The sequence below is a fragment of the Camelus bactrianus genome, chromosome 12, assembly GCF_048773025.1.
Source record: "Camelus bactrianus isolate YW-2024 breed Bactrian camel chromosome 12, ASM4877302v1, whole genome shotgun sequence".
Lineage (NCBI taxonomy): Eukaryota > Metazoa > Chordata > Mammalia > Artiodactyla > Camelidae > Camelus > Camelus bactrianus.
Window position 1 is genome coordinate 70463285 of NC_133550.1, and position 22964 is coordinate 70486248.

General features: G+C 56.3%; 1 protein-coding gene across 5 annotated transcripts in view; it reads left to right on the forward strand.

The window, feature by feature from the left end:
- The window catches only part of SHANK3 (SH3 and multiple ankyrin repeat domains 3), a 50951-nt gene continuing 27987 nt past the window's right edge, over window positions 1–22964 (forward strand). For 3 of the 5 annotated variants that reach the window (XR_012511035.1, XM_074375875.1, XM_074375878.1), the window contains exons 1-13: window positions 1–165; window positions 1483–2127; window positions 2471–2674; window positions 3529–3600; window positions 5530–5638; window positions 5714–5865; window positions 5961–6128; window positions 6227–6343; window positions 6729–6806; window positions 7747–7813; window positions 13242–13515; window positions 16532–16734; window positions 17844–17957. Coding sequence is in view for 4 of the 5 variants with exons in the window: in XM_074375875.1 (XP_074231976.1) it covers window positions 1840–2127; window positions 2471–2674; window positions 3529–3600; window positions 5530–5638; window positions 5714–5865; window positions 5961–6128; window positions 6227–6343; window positions 6729–6806; window positions 7747–7813; window positions 13242–13515; window positions 16532–16734; window positions 17844–17957 (1846 nt within the window). In the remaining variant the exon portion in view is untranslated. Of the gene's footprint in view, window positions 166–1029; window positions 1186–1482; window positions 2128–2470; window positions 2675–3528; window positions 3601–5529; window positions 5639–5713; window positions 5866–5960; window positions 6129–6226; window positions 6344–6728; window positions 6807–7746; window positions 7814–13241; window positions 13516–16531; window positions 16735–17843; window positions 17958–22964 lie in introns of all 5 variants that reach the window. The other 2 variants (XM_074375876.1, XM_074375877.1) reach the window with 2 other exon arrangements.

Consider the following 22964-nt stretch of genomic DNA (forward strand, 5'->3'; position numbering starts at 1 on the left):
CTCCCACTCAGTCCAGGCCAGTGGCCTTGGGAAGAGCCTGGGGCAGGGTGGTGGTGGGGAGGTCTGGGCATCCTGGGGCCACACTTCTAGGCAGGGACGGTCCGCCCAGGCTCGGGGAGAAAGCAGACCAGACCACAGACAACGCTGGAGATTCGGCTCTTCGGGGTCAGTGAAGTCTTGGGAAGCAGAGATTTTTTCCTGAAGGAGTGGTGGGTAGAGGAGGAGAGAGCCGAGTCTCCCTCAGGGGTCAGGACTGGTCCTGGGGAAGAGGACCCAGCTCTGGGGTCGACTAGAGGCTGTTCTGGGGGCAGAGGGGTGGTATTGTGGGCTTTGCGGTGGTCAAGGTGGCCCTGTGGTGGTGGGGGTCTATGTGGGGCTCTGTGGGGAGGGGACTGTTCTTGGAAGGGATGTCAAGCATTGTTCAGTGCCAGGTCAGGGTATTTCCAGGTTGTCATGGAAAGGGGTAGGGAGATTTTCTGTGTGTGTGTGGTGGGGGGTGGGTGCAGGGGGTGTTCATTCAAGTTTATTCCTGGGAGGCTCACGGGACCCAGGGATGCTCTTGGAGAAACTGGGTGAAGCTGGGGCCTTTTCTACCAGGGACCAGGTGTCCCAATGCTGGGTTGTTCTGTGAAGGTTATCAAGGGTGTCTTGTGAGAGGGTGAGCGGCTCTGCGCTGGGGGTCAGGGCCTGTTCTTTGGGAAGGAGTCAGGCATGTTGGGGGAGTTTTGTGGGAGTCAGAAGCTGCTTCTTAGGAAACCAGGGATATTTCGACGTTTGCGGGCTGTTATTTGCTTTCGGCGACCTTGGGGCACAGGGTTTCGCAGCACAGGGGTAGTTCTGTGAGGTTGATCAGTGTCGGGGGGGGCCTGGCGCGCTCCAACGGGGCGGCGGTGCCTAAGCTGGTCTCTTTACTGCGCTCCCCTCTCCTCCGCCCACTCATCACCCCCTCCCGCGTTGCCACGACAACGCGTAAAACTAAAATTCACTTCCCAGTCGCAGGTGGAGACTAGTATCGCCCCCTCCCCTAAGCCCTTCCTCATAGGTCGCGCCCTCATACTGTCGTCGCTAAGGTGACTGGGAGGGGGTGACAGACGCTGCATCTAGGTGGACCAGAGGACCCGAAGAGGGGGGAGATGGAGATGCGGGCTTCAGAGTCCGGAGCGAACTCCCCAAACTCGGCTAGGGGTGGGTGAGCCGCGCTTAACACTGTGTGGTCCTAAGGGTTAAGTCGAAGGGTTAATCGGCTCTGGCTGTGGGAGAGCCCCTGGCCTCTCCAGGTTTCCGAGTTCCCCACCGTCCAACTCCCAGGACTGGGTCAAGGTGGTCCCTGTCATCTACGGGGGCCTTGAATGGGGTGGGGAGGGGAGGTCGGTAGAGTGGGGAGAAGCTACCACCCCCGGAAATTAATTCTCCTGTTTTTCTCTCCCTTTCCTGCCCTGCCCCTGGTCCCTGTGCCCAACACGGCCCCCACCCCCGCTCCAGGACCCCCTCCTCGCCGCTTCTTCCCCGGTGGTCCACGGATGCTCTTCCGCAGCCAAAGGGCGGTGCGGCCCTCGCTGCTCAGCCACTACCCCCACACCGAGGCCTAGGACTCCCCACACCCCCAGCGCAGCCCCTAAGGGCCCCCACCCTGCTGCACGGCCCTCACCCTTCGAACGAAACCCCTTCCTCACCCCAGGACCCCACAGAGATTCCCCCGCCCTCGGCTGGCCCTGAGCCCTCTCGGCCCCCGCCTCCAGCGCAGCCCCCTTGCCACCCCCGCTTCTCTCCCGGCTCAGGCCCCCTCCCCCCGCCGCCCCCGCCCCCGGGGAAGGCAGGCGCCGAGCTGAGCCGGGGCCGATGCAGCTGAGCCGCGCCGCCGCCGCCGCCGCCGCCGCCGCCGCCTCTGCGGAGCCCTCGGCGCCGCTGTCCTCCGCGCCGGCCCCGGCCCCGGCCCCCCCCGGCCCCATCCCGCACAGCGCGGCCGACGGGGCTCCGGCGGGGGGACAGGGGGGGCCGGGGGGCCGCGCGGAGTCCCGGTGCGCCCCGCTCCTGGCCGCTCCCGGCCCCGGCCCCGGCGCGGGGATGGACGGCCCCGGGGCCAGTGCCGTGGTCGTGCGCGTCGGCATCCCGGACCTGCAGCAGACGGTGAGCCTCGCCGCTCGGGTCCCGACAGCATCCCCCGCCCTCCTCGCCCAACCCCCCACCGGCGCGCTCTGAGCTGGGAGCGGGAGACCCCAGGCCCGCGGCTAGTCACCCCTCCCCCGCCGCCTCCGCCGGGACCCTCCCCACCGCCCGGGCGGGGGCGGGGCCCAGGGAAGCACCGCCCTTGGGGCGAGGCCTTGCCCTCTGGATGCGGAGGCGCTGGGTCCGCCTCGTGGGCTCCCGAGCTCTGGACTCGCGGGGGCCGGGGGACTTGGTGCCCTGCGCCAGGCAGGCGGGGCGAGCCCTCGCTCATCCGGTCCGCTCTCATGAGCCCGCTCCGCCGCAGAAGTGCCTGCGCCTGGACCCAGCCGCGCCAGTGTGGGCCGCCAAGCAGCGCGTGCTCTGCGCCCTCAACCACAGCCTCCAGGATGCCCTCAACTACGGGCTCTTTCAGCCGCCCTCCCGGGGCCGCGCCGGCAAGTTCCTGGACGAGGAGCGGCTTCTGCAGGAATACCCGCCCAACCTGGACACGCCCCTGCCCTACCTGGAGGTGAGCGGCGGGCAGGGGCGCGAAACTGGGGACGGCAAGAGAGCGTTCAGGACGCCCCACCGAGCTCTGGGACGTGAGCTGTGGGGGGCGCGGCAGCGAGGAGCGACGGCCGTGTGGAGTTAGTGTGGAAGCGGTGGGGCGCTGTGCGTAGCGTGCGCTGTGTAGCGTGTGAAATGTGAGCAGCGTGCAGTGCCTGCGATCAGCGGCTTGTGCGGTGGGGTGTAAGCGGGAGTGAGTGCCCAGAGCGCGGTGTTGAGTAAGGCAGCCGTCGGCTGTGTGCACATCCGTGCGGTCGTCCTCCCCGTCCCCCGCCCCTTGTCTCGCTTGAAATTCTCCAAAGGGCAATCTGTCTTCCACCTTTGCTGAGCCGTTCATGATGTAAAGGCTGTTGAGTGCCCTGTGAGCAAGGGGACCCAGACTCAGAGTTGCGGGTGGGGTCGTGGCAAGTGCAATGAGCATTGAAACAGACATTATGGTAGCTGAGCTCAAAGCTGGCTAGGCCTCCGCGGACAGTTCTACTAAGAGAGGGGCTGTCTAGGAAGCTAAGCCTGGAACCTGGTCTTGGAAGAGAACTAAGGTTTCCAGGGGATTCTGGGGATGGGAATGAGGAAGAAAGGGCACTGCAGGCGAGGGGACAGCTGGGCATGCATCACACCTGACCTCTGTGTCGGCGGTGTCGGTGGTGGTGTGTATGGATTTGTGAGGCTGGCAGGCAGGGGTTCTGTTGTTGAGGGTGGGTGGGAGGTGGTGTGGGGCCTCAGCTGCACAGGAGTGGGCAGGACTGGGTTCTGTGCCTGCTTTCACCCACTCAGCCCAGGTGGGTGCCTTTTTCTACCTTGTTTTTACCTGAGCAGTTTCGATACAAGAGGCGAGTTTATGCCCAGAACCTCATCGATGATAAGCAGTTTGCAAAGCTTCACACGAAGGTAAGGAGGCAGCCATGGGGAGGGGACTCCAAGGTTACCTCCTGCACTACCCCCTCCCCTCGACGCCACTGACCATGACAAATGTTCCCCCACCCCAGCCTTGACTGGGTTTTGTCATGTCAAAAATGTCCTTTAAAAGTTTCCTTCTTGAGGCCCTCCCTCATCTTGGGGCTGACTGGTCAGTCCCTCCGGCTTTCTCCTGTCATCAGGGGCCCAGGGTAGGTGTTGAAGGTGGCTGGAGGGCTGGGTGCAGACTCTGGGCACCACGGCTTTAGGATGGGTGGTCCAGTGATGGGTTCCAGTCGCATCAGACTCTTGCAGACCCTTCTGGTGGGCCCCTGGTTAAGAGGTAGCGTGCGACAGGGCAGTGTCTTGGTGAGCACCTGCAGGGAGAGAAGTGAACCAGCACCTGATGTTGCTGGAACTGGCGGGGGTGGGGAGAACAGGGAGTCCAGCCATCAGTGGTCATCCAGGGCTGGGCATGTGTAATTAGGTGTCTCATTAGTTTTCTCCTGAGAGGGGCTATTATTATCCCATTCTGCTGATGAAGACTCTGAGTCCCAGGGAAATTAAGTGACTTGCTCATAGCTCTGCATCCATTGATTCTGGGCCTGGAACCAGATTTGTCTGACTCTGGGGTCCTGTGCCTAGGCTTGCCTATGGGGTCTTTACTCCTGGGCACTGTTGGTAGGAGGGCCTGAATCCAAATACTCTTTGCAGGGCACCTCACTGCCTTCTTTGAATGTAGGAGGGGCAGAGTGGGGCCACAGCCCTTCCCACAAGCAGACTCCTTAAGCTCCTACCCCAGGCTCCTGAGGGCCAGTGGACGTTTGCTTACTGGATACTTCATTGACAGTCTCTGGAGCCTAAGAGAGGGATCTGAGCACTCACCTCTGTGCCCCAGTGACCCTGTTGTGACCCTGGAGGATCTGTGCCAGACTTCTCTTCCCTGTGGCTTGTGGTGGGCTCTGCCACCATGGGTTCCTCCTGTAGTTACTTCTCCAAAACTGTCCTCAGTGACTCACAGGACACCAGTGACTCTTAACCTTCAGTGAGTCCCACTTGTTTTTAGGATGAGTTTCAATTCCTATCACAGTCCTGTGTTTCTGCTTGCCGGGGCTCCAGCTGACCCCACCATCACATGACCCTGCCTCGTTTCTTCCCTCAATTGTGAGCACTCTTCCTCCTGTTCCGCTGTCCTGACCCACTTGAGGAGGCCACTGTTTCCTATTTTTGATGCACTTTGTTTCTAGGGGGCTTGGGGCCTCTGGCCAAGGCACCTTGCCTTGTGCATGCAGCATTGTAGCACCAGCAGTAAAGCTCAGTAAAGCTTTGCTTAGTGAATTAATGCACGATTGGGTGAAGGAATGAAAGGCAGTCAAAGTCATGCCACAGGAGGGGACACCAGCAGTGGGGGAGGACCCGGAGGTAGGGTTCTGCCATGGGGTGAGATAGTGAGAATAGTGGTCTAGAGAAGGAACAGGCCACCTAGGGAGCGATGGGGATGGGGGTTGCCCTAGGCTGGCTTCTGTCTAGGTGGCCTTGGGCTCTTCCAGGCTGGACAGGTGGGGGCACCAGGGCCAGGGAGAGGGGCCAGGGCAGTGGCGGAGGCTGGCGTAGGGAATTCACTCGGAGGGCGTGACAGGGCAACCTGGCCTTGTTTAGGGGCCGGCTGGGCTCAGGCGAACAGCTATGCTGGGCTTGGGATGCAGGGAAGGACTTCAAGTGGCACGTGGGTCCAGCTGAGCTGGGTGCAGGACTGCAGTGGGAGGGCAGGGCTTAGGGTGACATGAGTGGAGTGACAAGGTCATGATGTAGGGTGATAGGCCAGACTGAGCAGGTGGCCTGAGGCTCACTGGTGGAAGGTGGGTGATGGTCAGATAATGGTGGCTGTGGTGCTGGGCTGACTGGGATGCCTGGGTTTTCCAGGCAAACCTGAAGAAGTTCATGGACTACATCCAGCTACACAGCACGGACAAGGTGGCCCGCCTGCTGGACAAGGGGCTGGACCCCAATTTCCATGATCCTGACTCGGGAGGTAAGAAGCAGAGCAGGAAAGGGTGTGGCCTTGGAATGGCCAGGACTATAATCTTCATCTGTCCCCTGAACCCAGAGTGTCCTCTGAGCCTTGCGGCCCAGCTAGACAATGCCACGGACCTACTAAAGGTGCTGAGGAATGGTGGTGCTCACCTGGACTTCCGCACTCGTGATGGGCTCACTGCTGTGCACTGTGCCACACGCCAGCGGAATGCGGCGGCTTTGACGGTCAGTGTGGGCGGGGCCCTGGCCTGGGGGGGGCACGTGGGCCAGGAGGGTGAGGAGGCTGGCCTGGCATGGGTACTGAGGTTCCTCACCGTCAGACCCTGCTGGACCTGGGCGCTTCACCGGACTACAAGGACAGCCGCGGCCTGACGCCCCTGTACCACAGCGCCCTGGGTGGGGGGGACGCCCTCTGCTGTGAACTGCTCCTGCACGACCATGCTCAGCTGGGGACCACAGACGAGAACGGCTGGCAGGAGGTCCACCAGGTGGGCAGGGAGCACGAGGGCTGGGTCCCAGGCTTGATCTGTGGGCTTGGGGTGTGGGTTCTGTCTGGGGACCCAGCAGCACCTCCCTCTTCCCCCAGGCCTGCCGCTTTGGGCACGTGCAGCACCTGGAGCACCTACTCTTCTATGGAGCCGACATGGGAGCTCAGAACGCCTCAGGGAACACAGCCCTGCACATCTGTGCCCTCTACAACCAGGTGTGCCTGCACGTGTGCACGTGTGTGTGTACACAGAGGTGACACTATGGAATAACTACATGTGTGTGCACATCTGACCCTGTGTGTCATTCCACAAGTGTGTGTCCTGTGTCCTGCAGAGGGCTGTGGCCTTGAAGGCCTAGGTGTGCACATCTGTTCCCTGTATGCACATGTTACACGTGTGTGTTCTGAACAACCAGGTGTGAATTGTACGCATCTGGGTCCTCTGGGCTGGGTGGGACTGGCGTGCGTATACCTGACCTGCTTGTCTCTATGCTACACATGTGTGCGCTGAACACATAGGTGTGGTTCATGCACCCTGCACACCTGTGTGCCCAAGCGCTGTCGCTCAGCTGTGACTCCCCCGACTCTGACCCTCCCATAGGAGAGCTGTGCTCGTGTCCTGCTTTTCCGTGGAGCCAACAAGGATGTCCGCAATTATAACAGCCAGACAGCCTTCCAGGTACACAAGTGTTTACAGGAGCACGAGGCTGCCTCGGGCATGCCAGTCTGTCCTTGGTCTTTCTGAGCCTTGCTTTCTTACTTGTGAGGCAGGAAGGGAGCTCTGAGCTAAGGATTGCCCAGGGTGAGGTGGAGGAAGAGCGTGAGCCAGCGCCATGCCCAGTTCGCGGGGAGCGTTCACTGTGAACAGTGCCCTTGGTCCCCGTCCCAGGGAAAGGAGAGGGGGGACAGAGGGCTCTGGGGCCTGGGGAGAACAGGTGTGGGCTGGCCTGCCAGAGACAGGCGGCAGGTGTAGGGGCTACGCTGGGGGCAAGACAGGTGGTCCCAGCCCCGATTGGGCTCTGGCGATGTTTCTGAGCCCTCTCTCTCTGGCCAGGTTCTGAGCACCGGATGACCTGGTGGATGGGTTTCTGTGTGGCCTGGAGTTTGTGGGGGGAGTCTGGGACCAGGTTCTGGGGACTCTGGATCATGGAGGGAGCTGGGACTGTGCTCTCAGCGGAAGCAAGGGTCATCATGGGTCTCTGGGGAGACGTGGGAAGAGCAGATCAGGCCACTGTGGTTGTCCAGTCAAGGGGGTGGAGGCTGCAGCGGCAGGCCTGCCGGGTGATGAGACGCAGGAAGGAGAGAAGGGAAGAAGGAGGGAGACAGGAGTAGGGCAGTGTGGGCTGAGGCTGAGACAGGGAAGATGGTGTGTGCAGGGCCATTAAGAGCATAGGCAGGGTGAACAGTGCACCCCAGCTTTAGCTCTGAAAGTCTCATGTCCCAGGAGACCCCTCAGTCCCAGGCAAACTGGGGAGTGAGTTAGACAGGGGCTAGGGTCCGAGCCTGGGGCCCCCAACTGAGGAAGGCCCACATGGAGTCCAAGAAAGGGCCCTCAGGGCCAAGGGGGCGGTGAGGTCGGTGCCACTGAGCCTCCTCCCTTCTGCCCCCGCCTCCCGCAGGTGGCCATCATAGCAGGGAACTTTGAGCTGGCAGAAGTCATCAAGACCCACAGAGACTCGGACATTGGTGAGTTCTGCCCGCCCAGGTGCCAGCTGGATGTGGGTTTGTGGGGGTTGTCGGGGCCCGACAGTCTGATGGGCAGTGGAGATGTTACAAGGGAACCCCCCATTCCCTGAGCCTCCTCCTCCAGCTCTCCCAGTACAGCTGGGAGTAGTCTCAGTGGTCCGTTAGTTGCTCCTGCAGGTATGGGGAATGTGTTGAGGGCAGGCCTCTGTAGAGTGGGCAAAGGGTCAGGGTAAAGGGCGCTGTTAGGTTAGGGCTGTGGGTTGGGGCCCGTGCTGGGTTTAGGGGTCAATTTAGGTTGAAAGTAGAGTTGAAGTTAGGGTCAAGGCTTGTCTTGTTGTTAGGGCATATGCAGGACCAGCAGGGGACATGTGGCAGTGGAGCTCAACCACTGACCCTCAGAGTTTCACTTCAGCCTGGAACATGGGCCAGTTTATGTGGCTGCAGCAAGTAGCAAGCCTCAATGTGACGCAATGGTGTGAGTCCTCGTGCGATGAAATCAGAACGCGGTGGTGGGGCCACATGCAGGGAAGGGCAGCAGCCGTCTCAAGCGAGGGCTCTGAGCTCTTGGCACCCAGTGCGTCCTGGGAGCCCAGTATGTGCCCAGCAGGAAAGCCAGGGGTGCTGTCCAGTCTGGCAAGAGGAAGGGCGCAGGGAGGGCCCCACCCCTTCCAACATCAACCATGGGTAGGGGGCTGGCCTGAACCTGAGCTCTGCTGTCCCTCTGGGTGGGCCTCTTCTCATGGAAAGAATATTTTCTGCCAGAGGCTGCCCTCTCCAGCCACCTGACCACAGAGGGGCTCCCATCTCAGCTCCCTCTGCGCTGGGCGGGCCAGGCTTTTTCTACCCATGGTTCTCTGGAACACAGACTCCCAGGCTCCCCTTTCTGCCATGAGTGATGTGTCCCCATTTTAAAAACCTTTGCAGTGACAGTGGACAGCAAAGGGCAAGGGCTGATCTCAGGGTTTGAATCCTGGTTGGTTCTAATGTGAGGCTGTGGCTAGGCTAGGGTTAAGACTAAGGTCCAGTTCATGTTTAAGGAGTTTTCCTGTATAGTCTTCCTTGAACAGACCTCCCTGCAGTGAGGCTTGGTTATGAGCCCCTGGTGCCCCGCACAGGGTCAGGGGGCTGTGACGGTGGGTGGACTGTCCAAGGCTGCTGGCAGGCCCTCAAGCCGCAGCTCCAGTAGGTGCCTGTGGAGCACATGACTGAGCTAATGAAGTGGTGTAGGCTTCAGGCAGAACTGTGATGAGGTCTGAGGTTTGAATTAGGGGTGAGAGGCTGAGCAAGGGCTCCAGTTACGCTCTGCTGGGGGCTGGTAGGGGTTTTGAAGGTGTTTGTTAGCCTGGGAGAAGCCTGGTTTGTGGATGCATGGGGTCCTCTCTTCTGCTTGTGATGTCATTTTGGGAAAGCTGCTTGGGACCTCTGTACCTCAGTTTCTTGTAAGTAAAATATGGTCTTTTATGGTTGTTTGCAACCCCTCCCCCCGCCGGCCTCATGTGGGATTCGATTCTGTGGGTCTGGACTCTGGCGGGTAGCCTTGGTCCAGCTGGTTAGAGGGTAGGGGCTTGTCCGTGCTCAGGCTGAGGGTCAGGAAGGCCTCAGCCCCCCACCCCCCGTCTTTGGACAGGGATGCTGTGGTCCCTGGGGTCACCATTATTGCAACTCTCCATCTGGCTGACCCAGAGTACACTCACCTGGCTGGGGTAGGCATTTCATTCCTGAGCCAAAGTCCGTATCAGTTAGTTCCATTGCAAGCATCAGCTCTGGTGGCCGTGCACCCTCTCCTGCTCAAGTGTCTCTCTCACACACTCCGATGACACAGCCAGAGCTAGTGGGTAATGTATTCATGAGTATTTATGATAAACTCTGTTATCTTAATTCACTCTCTCAACACCCCCCAGTGAGCGATCATTATTAGTCCATTTTTACAGAGGAGGAAACTGAGGTACGGAGGGGTTAGTGGTAGAGCCTGTCTTCAGACCCGGGCAATCCAGGGGCCCATCCTTGTTACTCTCGCTCCCTCTGCACACATTCACTTCAAGGACACTCCCTCCATGAGTCATGTGTCCTACCCCAGCTTGGGGACCTGGGTGGGGCCTGCCCACGGAGGAGGAGCCAGAGGGAGGCTCTGCCCAGCCTTCCATCTTCCTTTTCCGTAAAGAGGAATCCCACCTGGAGGGTCTGGTAGGCTGTGACCTGTCACTCTCCAGGGGACAGGTCACTATGAAGTCTCTTGGCAGCCCCATCACGCCTCCAGACTGGCCGGCCAGGAGCAGGGGCCCTGGCCTGGGGCAGTAGCTCTGCTCTCTTGCTTGTTGCCTTGAGCTGCTCCTCAAACAGGCTTCTCGCTGACTTGCTGTCCCCAGTGCTTTTGAAGAGTGCCCTTGGGAAGTGCTTCTCACCTGGTAAGGTACATTTGAGTCACCCAGGGATCTAGTTAAGTGTAGATTCTGACGCAGAGGGTCTGGGTGGAGCCTGAGATTGTGCATTTCTGAGGCTGAGGGGAGGCCCACACTTTACATAACAGGAGTCTAGACTAGGGCTTGGCAAACAATGCCCCTAGGCCAAATCCAGTCCATGGTCTGTGGTTTTTTTTTTTTTTTTTTCAGTTAAGGCTTTAAAATTGAGGATTTAATAGAAAGATCTAAAAAGTAAAATAAAATTGAGGATTTAAATTCCAGTTAAAACTAAATTCATGTAACATGAAATTAGCTATTTTAAATTGAATAATTCAGTGGTATTTAGTATATTCACAGTGTTGTGCAACCAGCTTTATTGAATTCCAAAACATTTTCATCACCCCAAATGGAAACCCTGTATATATTAAGCAATAATTCCACATTCCCCTCTCCCTCAGTCCCTGCCAACCGTTAATATACTTCCTGTCTATAGAGATTTACCTATTCTGGATATTTCACATAAGTGGAATGACCCTTGGTGTTTGGCTTCTTTCAACAAGCTGAAGTTTACTGTAGGATGTATCACTACTTCATTCCTTTTTATGGCTGAATGATATTCCATTGTTTGTGTATGTGACACTTTGTTTATCCATTCGTCCTTTGATGGACACTTGGATTGTTTCCACCTTTTGGCTATTGTGAATATTGCTGTTATGATCATGTATGAAATGTATTTGTTTGAATACCTGTTTTCAGTTACTTTGGGCACTTAGGAGTTGCTGGATCATATGATAATTTTATATTTAATTTTTTGAGGAACCACCAAATTGTTTTGAATCAGTTTACACCCCCACCAGCAATGTGTGAGGGTTTCAAATTCTTCAAAATCTCACTGACACTTGTTATTATCCATTTTTAAAAAATTATACACATTCTAATTGATGTGTTATCTCATTGTGGTTTGATTTGCATATCCCTAATAGCTAATAATGCATCTTTTCATGTGCTTATTGGCCATTTGTGTATCTTCTTTGGAGACATGTCAAGTTCTTTGCTCATTTTTAAATTGTTCATAGAATAAGTTAGGAAATGTTCCTTCCTCTTCTATTTTCTGGAAGAATTTTAGAAGCGTTGGTGCTAGTTTCTTTCCATATTTGGTAGAATTCATTAGTGGTGCCCTCTGATGCTGGACTTTTCTTTGTTGGGAGATTTGTGATTACTGATCCAACGTCCTTGCTTTCCATAAGGCTGTTTAGATTTTCTATTTCTTCTTGAGTCAGTTTTGGTAATTTGTGTTTTTGTAGAAAATTTTCCATCTCCTCCAGCTTATCTAATTTGCTGGCGTACAGCAGTTCATAGTATTCTCTTAAATTCTTTTTAATTCTATAGGATCAGTAGTAATACCCCATTTTCATTTCTGATTTTAGTTATTTGTGTCCCTCTTCTATTTTTCTCTCAGTCTAGCTAAATGTTTGTCAATTTTGTTGATATTTTCAAAGAAACAACTTTTGATCTCATTGATTCTGTCCATGTTTCTATTCTGTCTTTCATTTTGCTCATATAATCTTTATTATTAACTTCCTCTGCTAGCTTTGGGTTTGGTTTGACTTTCTTTTTCTAGTTCCTTAAGATATGCAATTAGGTTATTGATTTGAGACCTTTATTCCTTTTTAGTGTAGGTGTTTACAGCTATAAATTTGTCTCAGTATTGCTTTTGCTGTATCCCATAAGTTTTGGTATGTTGTAATTTTGTTTTTATTTTCTCAAAGTGTTTTCAGTTTTCCTTATGATTTCTACTTTGACACATTGGTTGTTTAAGAGTGTGTTGTTTAATGTTTCACATATTTGTGAATTTTCCAGTGTTTTTCTGTTCTTAATTTCTAGCTTCATTACATTGTGATTGAAGAAGATACTTTGTATGATTTCAGTCTTTTAAAATTTATTGAGATTTTTTGTGTGACTTCGCATATGATCTATCCTGAAGAATGTTCTTCGTGTTCCATGTGCACTTGAGAATACTGTGTACTCTGCTCTTGTTTTGTGGAGTGTTCTGTATGTATCTGCAGGTCTAATTAGTTCAAGTCTTTTATATTCTTATTGATCTTCTCTCTAGATATTCTATGCATTATTGAAAGTTGGGTGTTGAAACCTTAAATATTATTGTAGAACTGTCTCTTTCTCCAAATATGTCAATGTTTCACATATTTTGATACTCTGTTGTTTGGTGCATATATATTAATAATTGTTAATCTATTTGACTAATTGACACTTTTATCAATATATAATGTCTTTCTCTGTCTCTTGTAACACTTTTAAGTCTATTTTGTCTGACATTAATGTAGCTACTTAGCTCTCTTTTGGTTACTATTTACATGGAAAAAAAATCTTCATTTATTCTCTTATTTTAAGCCTACTTGTGTCTTTGGATGCTTTTGTAAACAACATATAGTTGGATCATGTTTTTTATATCACCATCTGCTATTTAAATAAAGTTTTATTGGAGCTCAGCCACATCATCTGCTTATATATTGTTTGAGGCTGTTTTCTTGCTGCAGTAGAGTGCTGAGTTCTTGCAACAGGGACTGTATGGCTTGCAAAGCCTGAAATGGTTACTATCTGATTCTTTACAGAGTTTGCCAACCCTGGTCTAGAAAATCTTTTACAGTTTCTCTGGTTATGGTCAATTGCAGATGGCCCCATATAGTAGTAGTCTGGTGAGATTTGTCACATGTGGTCTGTTCTGTCTCCCCGGAAGCCTGTGGAATGGGCAGTTCCAAGATTTGATCTGAGCATTCCCAAGACATTCATTTGGCTGACAGGATAGCTTCTACCCCTGAAGCAGTTTGGTATGTGACCCCCAAATACAGTTTTAGACATAGGGTGACCAGCTGTCCTGGTTTGCCTGGGACTGAGGCAGTTCATGGGACACAGAATTTTACTTTTAAAATTCGGAAAGACTAGGCAAACCAAGATAAGGTGGTCACCCTATCTAGCTGCTCAGAGTCTCACCTGTGCCCCTCCCCCCCCAGTACCATTCAGGGAAACCCCCAGCTATGCGAAGCGGCGGCGGCTGGCTGGCCCTAGTGGCCTGGCCTCTCCTCGGCCCCTGCAGCGCTCAGCCAGTGACATCAACCTGAAGGGTGAGGTACAGCCAGCAGCTTCTCCAGGACCTTCACTGCGAAGCCTTCCCCACCAGCTGCTGCTCCAGCGGCTGCAGGAGGAGAAAGACCGGGACCGGGATGGTGACCAAGAAAATGATGTTGGTGGCCCTGCAGCAGTCAGGGGCAGCCAGAGCAAGATCAGGTAGGAGGTGGCTGGGAGGCCCTGGCAGGGTCTGGGTAGGTGGGATGCTGGAACTGGAGCCAGGAGGAGCCACCATGGGGAGGCAGGGAGAGGCCTAGTGGTGCTTGGCACTTCTGCAGTGATGAGCTGAGGCTTTGAGTCAGGGGGCTCCCAGACCCCCAGATGGGCCTTGCTGGATGGGGAAGGGAAGAAGGTGAGGTCCTATGGCCTGGGGCAGTCTCCCCCATGCTGGTCTCTGGTTGGAGCTGGACTTGCCCCGAGGACAGTGGGCATCTGGTGGAGCATGCTGGGAGGAGAGGGTCTGGCCGGACCTGTGGCTTAGAAAGTCTCCTGTAGTCCTAAGGAGGAGGGTGAGGGCTGGGATGGGGCAGGGCTGGGTGACATGTGGTAAGAGGTTAGGGAATGGAGCCTCCTCTACATACGGGCTCCAAATCTGTACGTGATCCCTAGCCCAGTCCCCAAGGTGGAGTTTTGGTCTTACCCCCACCCCTCCAGCCCTGTATAACCATAGGACTCCATGGTTCTTCTCTTTACCCCTCATCACAAATGCTGGGACTGAGAACCAAGGACATGTGAACGGCTTGGCATTCCCAGAACTTAGAGCAAACAGCCTAGGCTGGAGCCCTACTGAGCTGAGCATGGGGAGTGGAACATAGATGCTGGCTCTGCAGATAGACGGTCGGGGTCCAGGGCAGCCATGGCATCTGCTGCCCGTGTGGCCTGGGGCAGACCAGCCAACCACTCTATGCCTGGGTTTCCCAGCAGTAAGGTAGGACTGACCCTACCCAAGACGTTTCCTTCAGGGAGCCTTCTGGAACCTGGGCAGTGAAGGCTCCCTATTGGGACCCCCTGACCCGCAGCACAGGCCAGCCATTGCTGATTAAGTCATCTCTCCTCCCTGAATCTTGAGGGCGGGAGCTGTCGTTCTTGTTTCCTACAATTTCCCCATAGAAGGTGCTCAGGAGACATGTTGAATGAAAGTGACTTAAATAACTTTGTTCTCACAACAACAGCTGAGCTGAGCAGCTGAGTGTGTATCATCTCACTTAACCTTGACCTTATATGAGGCTGTGCTGTATTTTACAGATGAGGGTCCCGACGCTCAGGTGGGGTGAGTGACTTGTCCAAGGTCACAGAGCTAGGAAGCAGCTTAGGTAGACCCCAAGGAGACCTGATTCCCAAATGTACTAAGCCTGAGTGTCTCGCAGTGGGCTTAGGGCACAGTTGGAGCTTATAGAAGCTGCTTCTTCCTCTGCTCTTGTCCCTGCTCATACAGCCTTGACTTGTGATGTCTTCTCTGTCTCTCAGTGTCCTTACCCAGACTCCAAGGCTGTCTTCCTGCCCCAGATCACTTCAATTCTCCCCCAAAACTTTTGCATGGCCCATGGATTTTCTAATGGTGGGATGGCTCAGTGACTAAAAGAACAAACTTTGGGATATTTCAGTTTTGCAGACGAGCTGTTTCTGAGCTGGTGGTGTGTGGATGCCCTGGTTTCATTCATATTTTGTATATTCATTAATTCTTTCAGCAAACACAAACTAAGACCTATTCTGTGCAGGGCTCCAGCTCACTGCCCTGTGGAGACAGCAGAATTATTATGGTTTTTTCTGACATTTAGTAGTATCCAGAGTGCCAGATGTGGTGGGAGCTAATAGCAGGGGTCCTAAAAGTCTCAGAAGGACATAGACAGCTGGGGCCCAGGGCTAAGAAGCAGTTAGGTGGGGAGTGATCCAGGTAAGGGGGCCTCCCAGTGAGTGGCCAGGAGTGGGCTGAGGAAGTCTGGCGCAACCTGGAGGGATAGGGTCTGGGGGGGTGGGGGCAGAGGGAGAGGTCACCTTTGGTGGAAGGAGAGAAAGTGGCATTTGAGCTGCTTTTGAGGAGGTGGGGGTTAGAGGTGGGGGCAGTTCCCCTAGCGCCCCCTGTTGGCCGTTGGCAGAGCCTGGCATGAAATGTCACAGAGGTCCACCAGCATCACAGGGCAGGGCAGAGAAAGGCGGATTTGGAGCTGAGAGACAGTAACTTAACAACTGGCTTGATGAGCAGGATTTGAATAGTTGAGGTGTTGGGAACAGCATCATGAACAGCCTGGGGAGTAGGAAGGTACCATGTGACTGGAGTGTAGCTAATTCGCAGCCCAGAGAGTCTGGCTGTTGGCTGAAAATGTGGACCTGGTCAGCCTAGCTACCAGGGAGCCAGTGCAGGCTCTTGAGCAGGGTCAGGCTCGGTGCCCAGGTCGGGGGAGTGGTCCAGGGAAGGTGGTCAGCGTGGAGTGGGCATGAGCATCAGGGGCAGGTGTCCAGGAGGAAAGGACACAGGTCTGGAGGGGGATTTGGGCGCCCAGCACATTCAGCGGTCAGGGTGTGAAGAGGCCAAGGCCCAAGCTGGAGGGTGGGGTGCGGACTCACTGGGGGAGCCCCTCCTGGCGGTGAGGCGAACCTTCACTGAGGCTGCTTTTCTGATGTCTTAAGCCCCCAGTCCCCTCTCCAGCTCCCACCTGGCCGCTCTGACCACCGTTCCCGCCTCCCCCTTCGCTGGGCTTCTCTGTTCGACCCCTCCTCCTCCCTCTGCGCACAGTAGTCCTCTTCGCCCCTGTGGCCTCTCCCTCGTCGGGGCCGCGGCGACCGGGCCGCAGGGGGAGAGGAGGGAGCCCGGCCCGCCGCCTGCAGAGGGAGGAGCCGGGCCGCGGAGGAGGCGGGGCGCGCGGAGCGGCCGCGGCATGGAGCGAGCCCGGCGCGCCCGGGAGCGCAGCCCCGCGGCCCCGGAGCCCTGAGCGGGCGCGGCTCGTGCGCTGGCGGGAGCTGGCCGGGCGCGGCGGCGCGGCCCATGGAGCGGCCCCGGGCCGGGCCCCCGGCGGGCGGGCGGGCGGCGGCGGGCGGCGGGCGGCGGGCGCTGCGGCGGCGGCTGCGGTGAGGCCGGCGGCGGGGCCGGGCCGCGCGCCATGGAGGCCCCGGGCGCCGGCTTCGCGTGCCCGCTGCCCCCCGGCATCGCGTCCGTCACCTACGTGTTCGTCTACAGCCCAAGCGGGCCCGGCGGCCCCGGCGGCCCGGGCCCCGCGCCCGGCCCCGGCCCGGCGCCCCCCGCGCCCCCTGCACCGCCGCCCCGGGGCCCGAAGCGGAAACTTTACAGCGCCGTCCCCGGCCGCAAGTTCATCGCCGTGAAGGCGCACAGCCCGCAGGGCGAGGGCGAGATCCCGCTGCACCGCGGCGAGGCCGTGAAGGGTGAGGGGGTGCGGGGGGCGGGGTCGCGGGGGGTGCGGCGTGGGGCGAGGGGCCTCCTGAGCTTTGAAGGCGCCACTCGGGGGTGCATGGCCGGGCTTCTTGGCGATCGAGGAAGGGCTGATGCCATTTTGGGGTGTCTCTCATTAGGGGTGTCCGTGGAAACTCTGAGCCTCTGTGGTCATTATGGGATGCGTCTGCCACTGGGGATTCCTTGTGTCGCTGTGAAGGGCTCAGTCAGGGAGGGGTGTCTGTCTGTATGGGGTTCCTGTCATGTGGGTCCCTCTCCATCCTCTGTCGTTATGGGTTCCCTGTGTCACCATAGAGGCTCTTCTCGTCATGGGGGTGTTTCTGTGTCATGATGGGGGCTGGTGTCATTGGGGTTCTCTGTGTTTGTAGGGCCCTGTCCCTTCCCTGAATTGTGGGGTTCCTGTGTCACTTCTGAGACTTCTTCATTGGAAACCCTTCTGATACATGGGGTTTCTGTGCCGTTGTAAGGCGTATCTGTGACAGTTATATGGGTGTCTGTGATGAGGGGCGCCTGTGCCATAACAGGCTCCTCCCATTTGGGGGGGTCTCTGTCATCACTGGGGTCCTGATCTCGTGAGTGCCCTCTGTCCATGGGAGCCTGAGGAAGAAACAGTTACAGACATCAACCTTCCATGGTCCATCATGTGACCTAATCCCCTGGCCACAGCATAATGACCCTGACCTCTTGGCAGAGACCCCTGGGGTGGGCGACAGAGCAAGGATGGGGGTTGGTTCAAGAGGTGGGAGGAGAGGGGTCAGCTGGGTGAGCAGGAGCAGGGTTGTGGCCCCTGCCTCTGCCTCCTGTCCCCCCTCGAGTGTGTCCATCTGTCAGTCTTTCTGTCCCCCACATGCCCATCCTGTGCTGTGCCCATCTGTTCTTTTCTCTTTTCTGTGTGGATCCCAAAATCTTCTCAGGGAAAAAGCCAGGAAGATGAAGGGAGGGAAAGAGAAAGAGAAAGGGCGAAGGTTGGTGGGCAGAACCTGAGTCTGAGGTGCTGGTGCTGGTGGTGGTGGTGGTGGGAGAAGTGGGCTCTGGCTTCCCTGGTCTACCCTGACAGCCTGTCTGGCTTTTGTCCCTCCAGTGCTCAGCATTGGGGAGGGCGGTTTTTGGGAGGGAACCGTGAAAGGCCGCACAGGCTGGTTCCCGGCTGACTGCGTGGAGGAGGTGCAGATGAGACAGTATGACACACGGCACGGTGAGTGACCCCTGCATCCCCTGGGTGGCTCCCAAGAGGTGCTGCCCCTTCCAGCTTTCCTTTGGTCTTGCTTAGAGGCAAATCCACATTGACACTCACAGGGAAAAGACTGGAGTAAATTGAAACACATTTGAGTTGGGTACAAACTTGAGTACATGATAGACATGGCACGTACACACCTCGTACTCACTGACACGTGTGTGCATCCAGACCCTTGCCAGCTGTGGAGACACATGTGATGTGCCCACAGGATGCACACGTATGAATGTGCACCAATCTGTGATCGTACACGTGGCTCCTAGTGACCATAACCCACTCACAAATGGGTCTCACAGAAATACTGGGTACTTGGAGTGCGAGACTCCTGCGTGGCTGGCAGACAAGTAAAGAGGTCAGTATGAGAAAAGAGGAGTCTTTCCAAAGTGGACAGATTGTCCAAGTGGGCAGTGCAGGGAGGACTGGACCAGCCAAGAGGAAATGAGGCCAGTTGGGCCCAGAGGGGCTGTCATGGGTGCCCTGGGGTGAGGATGGCCTGACGGTAGCAGGTGATGGATGATTCCATCCTTAGCCTGCAGGGAGGACACAAGGACAAAGGCTAGTTCTCCTGGGGTGAGCAACCTCAGTCTGACCCTGCTGAGCACCTGTGCCTCCAGGAGGGACCCCTCTGGGAGTTGGGATCTGAGGTGATCCTGCCAGTGGAGAGGAGAGGCTGGTGCTTCCAAGACCCTAGGCCAGGGCTGACTGTGTGCCCTTGCAATGAGGACTTGAGGGTCTCTGGAGGCCCCTAGACCGGCAGGTATTTCTTCTGGCCTGGAGAGCTGGTAGGACAAGGGAGCCCTCCTGAGTGGTGGCTAGTGGTGGTCACCAGTGGTGTGTCTGGACCCAGGGTGCGTGCATCAGTCTTTCTGCTCAGGAAGAGCTCAGGCCTGGGGTTGGTGTGCTCCTTTATCCCAGGTGGAGAGTTTCCCCAGGGAGCCCACCCATGTGTGGCCTGGACTCCTGTCTGGTGTGGAGCAGGGCAGAGGCCCAGGGAGGCAGGCCTGTGGCAGCTGATCCACTCGTGAGCAGGAGCCTTTACTCCCTTACCTGGCCGTTCACCGCCCTACCAGGACAGCTCTCCTGGTGGCTGGGAGCGTGGGACGGACACGACCCCTGTGGTGTGCCTATGGTGGGTGGGTGGGGTGATGTGTTCAGGTGCGGAATGGTTTCAGAAGCTTGGGCTCTGGTGCCAGCTGAACAGAGGAGGGGAGGAGAAGAGGGGGCCTCCAGACCTGAGTCAGGAGTGGGTCCTGTGCTCCCTCACAAAGAGGGCAATGAAGGTTCTGTTTTGAGGGATCCAGGGGCAGTTGGCCCTGAGTCTGAAGCTGCGGAGGAAGGAGGGGAGGTCTGGACTAGAGTTGGGATTTGAGAACAGCAATCGTCTATTAGGTGCTTGACGGGTGCTGGACCCTGTGCTGGGAGCCAGAATCACAGAGGCTGGCTGTCAGCCCAGTGAGGAGCAGGCGTGCACAGGGCTGTGGTAGGCGTGAGCAACGGGGAGCTCCTGGGTTGAAGGAGTCACGGAGGGCTTTAAAGCAGAGGTGTTGTTTGAACTGAGCCTTCCAGGACGGCTAGGATCATCTTAAGTGGTCGGCTGAAGGGGTGGGGAGAGCCTGTCGGCCAGAGCACGGCACTGGATTCTAGACCTGCATGTGCAGGCACCCAGCAGGCACCAACCAGCGTCAGGATACCTGGCTTGATTTTAAGCACTTTTACATCTGAGGATTCACTGACTCGTCCCAGCAAGTCTGGGAGATGGGGACAGTTGTCAGTCCATTTCCAGGAGGGCGGGTTCCCCGGCCCAAGGAGCAGAGTCTTGTTTGCAACGTCGGCAGCAGCTTCAGGGTCTGTGCCACAGCCGCCATGCGTCGTGGGCTCTGGCTGAGTAAACCTGTGTGTGTTGGGGGGGGGGCGGCAGAGCCGGAGTGGGGAGCGTGCAGCTGGTCAGGTGGCTGTGGACCAAGGGGAAGGACGGTGGGCTTGAAGTCTGTGGCAGTGTCACAGGAGGAGTCCGAGGGAGGTTGTCCTGGTTGTGCCGGTTGTTTCGGGTTAGGGCGACGGCCCAGGTAGGCCAGAGTGGGGAGATGGAGACGGGGTGGGCAGGGCTGGGATGGAGTCAGGAGAAGGGAGAGGACTCAGAGTAACCTGGTGAAGGAGCTGAAGGCCTTTGGGCAGTTGTGGGGCTCTGAGACAGGGGTGGCTCTGGGGTTTGTCATCTGAAAGTGTCAGAAGGTACCTGGGTGGATGGGAGCAGTTCATGGACGGGAAAAGGGAGACAGGCCTGTGGGCCTGCCCTCTGGGAGGGGGTGGGAACCACCTCTGCCCTCACCTGCAAGCCCGGCCGCCAGCTGCTCTGGGCAGAGTCTCTGGTTTGGGACCCAGGGGCTGAGTTCTGCCAGAGGAGAGAGGGCAGCCCAGGAATGGGAACCTGCTTCCAACAGGCCCAGATCCAAAGAAAGATCTGTTTGTGAGACTGGAGCAGGGACAGAGAGGGACTTAGAGGCCAAGGAGGGGACACTGCCAACACGTGTGGACCAGGCTGATGCCCAGGGTCAGCAGAGAGTGTGGCTCCCACGGCACCTGTCTAGGGTGAAAGGAGCTGTTGCAGGCGGGGAGGGTTGAGCCGTGAGGGGAGGAAGCGGGGAGATCGGCCCTGTGCATGCTGGGGGCTGGTATAGGACCCCCCAGGCTGTGGCCCTGGCTGGCATCCTCTCTCCTCCCCTTCTCTTTCCAGGACTTGGGGGTCATGCTATGTGTTATTGTTTTAGCTGACTTTTATGTGTCTGATTTAAAAAACTGGAAAATGAATTTGTGTTATATAATAAATATATTTTGTTTAGTCAACAGGATATAAAAACAGGAGGCCAGTGATCTGTGGAGTGTGTGTGTGGGGTCCTTCTGCAGGCAGGCACTAGGAACATTTCCAAAGTTGCGTCAGTGTGGAGAAGCATGTGATGGGGCAAGGAGGGGTCTGTGGCCTCCCTGAGCAGTGATGCGGCCTGCTCTGGCTTTGGGAACGACAGGACGGTGGGTGCAGGTGCTCTAGAGGGAAGAGTGCACGTGAGTGCCTGGGAGGTGACAGGGTGATAAAGTGACAGGTCATCGGAACCTAGGGGACCCTCCAAGGTGACTTTTCCTGCTCTGTAAGGAAAAGGCCGACAGGACTGTCAACATGCTAAGAACCACAAAAGTTAGTATCAGGGTCCCGCAATCTGGATCTGAGGTTTTCTTGACATCTGTGTCTTCTGATGTTTGCAGGAGCTCTTTTGTTCATCCAGCCACTGCTCCGTCTACTGTTAGCATCCGTCTGTCCTTTAACTTACCCACCCATCCATCTACTCACCCATTAGCCCACCTAGCAAACCCCATCCCCTCATCCCCTCCTTCCATCTATCCATCCACCCCCCACCCCTCGCTCTTTTCCTCCATCCACTTACATCTCCATTTACCTTTGGTCCATTCTTCTATCTGTCTCTTGTTTCATCCATCCTTGCATCTTTCCATCCACCCACCCACCCAGCCAGTTGTCTACCTATCTCTCCCTCTAGTTAGCATTTGGAGTGCCTGTTATGTGCCAAGTGCTGTACTTGGTACTAGGATCACAGAAATAAACAAGACATAGTCCTTACCCGCAAGGAGCTCACAATCAGTGGAGGAGACAGGCCTCCCTGCACAGGCTGCTGACTGTCCCTGGAATACCCCAACTGGCACCTGCCGTGTGACTTTGCCCTGAGTGGCCCCACTCCCAGGAAGTCCTTTACCCACATAATCTGACGGCTGCTCCCTCACATCCTTGTGCCTGCATTAACTCTTCCTTCCCGATGAGGACTTTGTGTGACCACCTAGAGCTGCAGACTTTCTCTGTACTCCCACCTGCTTACCTTTTTCTTACTGCTTACCAGCATTTGACATGTTATGTTTGTACCTGTTTCTTGTCTCTCTTCTATCTTTGAATAGATCGTAAACTCCACAGGGTAGTGGTTTTGTTCTCTGCTGTATTCTCAGAGCCTGGTACATAGTAGGAGCTTGTTGAATGAAGAAAGTGATCTTGAGAAATGCTGAACTTACGGATAATGAGGGAGGAGCTGAGGGATGAAATTTGTGGTGGTGGTGGAGCTGGAGAGCTGGAGACAGACGTGCTGGGAAGCTGGGGGGCAGGAGTGGGTGCGAGGGTACAGGAGCATCTGATGTACGTGCAGCTGGAGAAGTGAGCCTGGAGCAGGGAGGTTGGGACGGAAGGTGTGGATTGGAACCTGCAGGTGTGCAGGAAATCAGCGAGGCCAAGGGTGGAGCAGCGGGCAGATAGCTGGCCAGCTCTGGTGGTTATGAGGAGCTTGGAGATCAAGAGTACAGGTGGGGACTGAGAAAGCTCTGTGATGCAGTGACATCAGGGAAGGGGACCCAGCCCTCAGCCTGAGCCCCTCCCTGCCCACCCAGGGGCGGGGTCTGGAGCAAAGGACCCCATGAGGTCGAACGTCAGTGGGCTGTGGTGAGGGATTCAGCAAAGTCACAGGGCTGCTTCCACACCAGTGCACCGAGGTGTGCAGCATGATACTTGCAGCGACTGTGGGTCGTGCACACACAGACATGCACGTGTACAAGCATGTGTGAGCACAGCACTGGCACGTGGGTGCAGGTCACACAGACATATGCCTGTATGCACACAACACACACTCAGGCTGCGGGCTATGGGCCACACACTTGTGTGCACACCTCCTCTGCCCTTAGTTTGGAGGCTTGCTGACTCTCCTGTTGCCCTGGCCTGTCTGGTCTGCTGTGTGCAGCCACTCAGATGAGGGTCCTGCCCTGATCTGGACCCTGACCCCCAGAGGCCAAAATTTCCAGCAAGGCCCCCTTAGCCTTCTTACCTTAGGACCATTGGGCCCAGGACCCCAGGATTTGGACCCCTTCCTTCCATGTGGGCACAGCCAGGCCAGGGGTGTGTGTGTGTAGACAGAGGCTGATGAC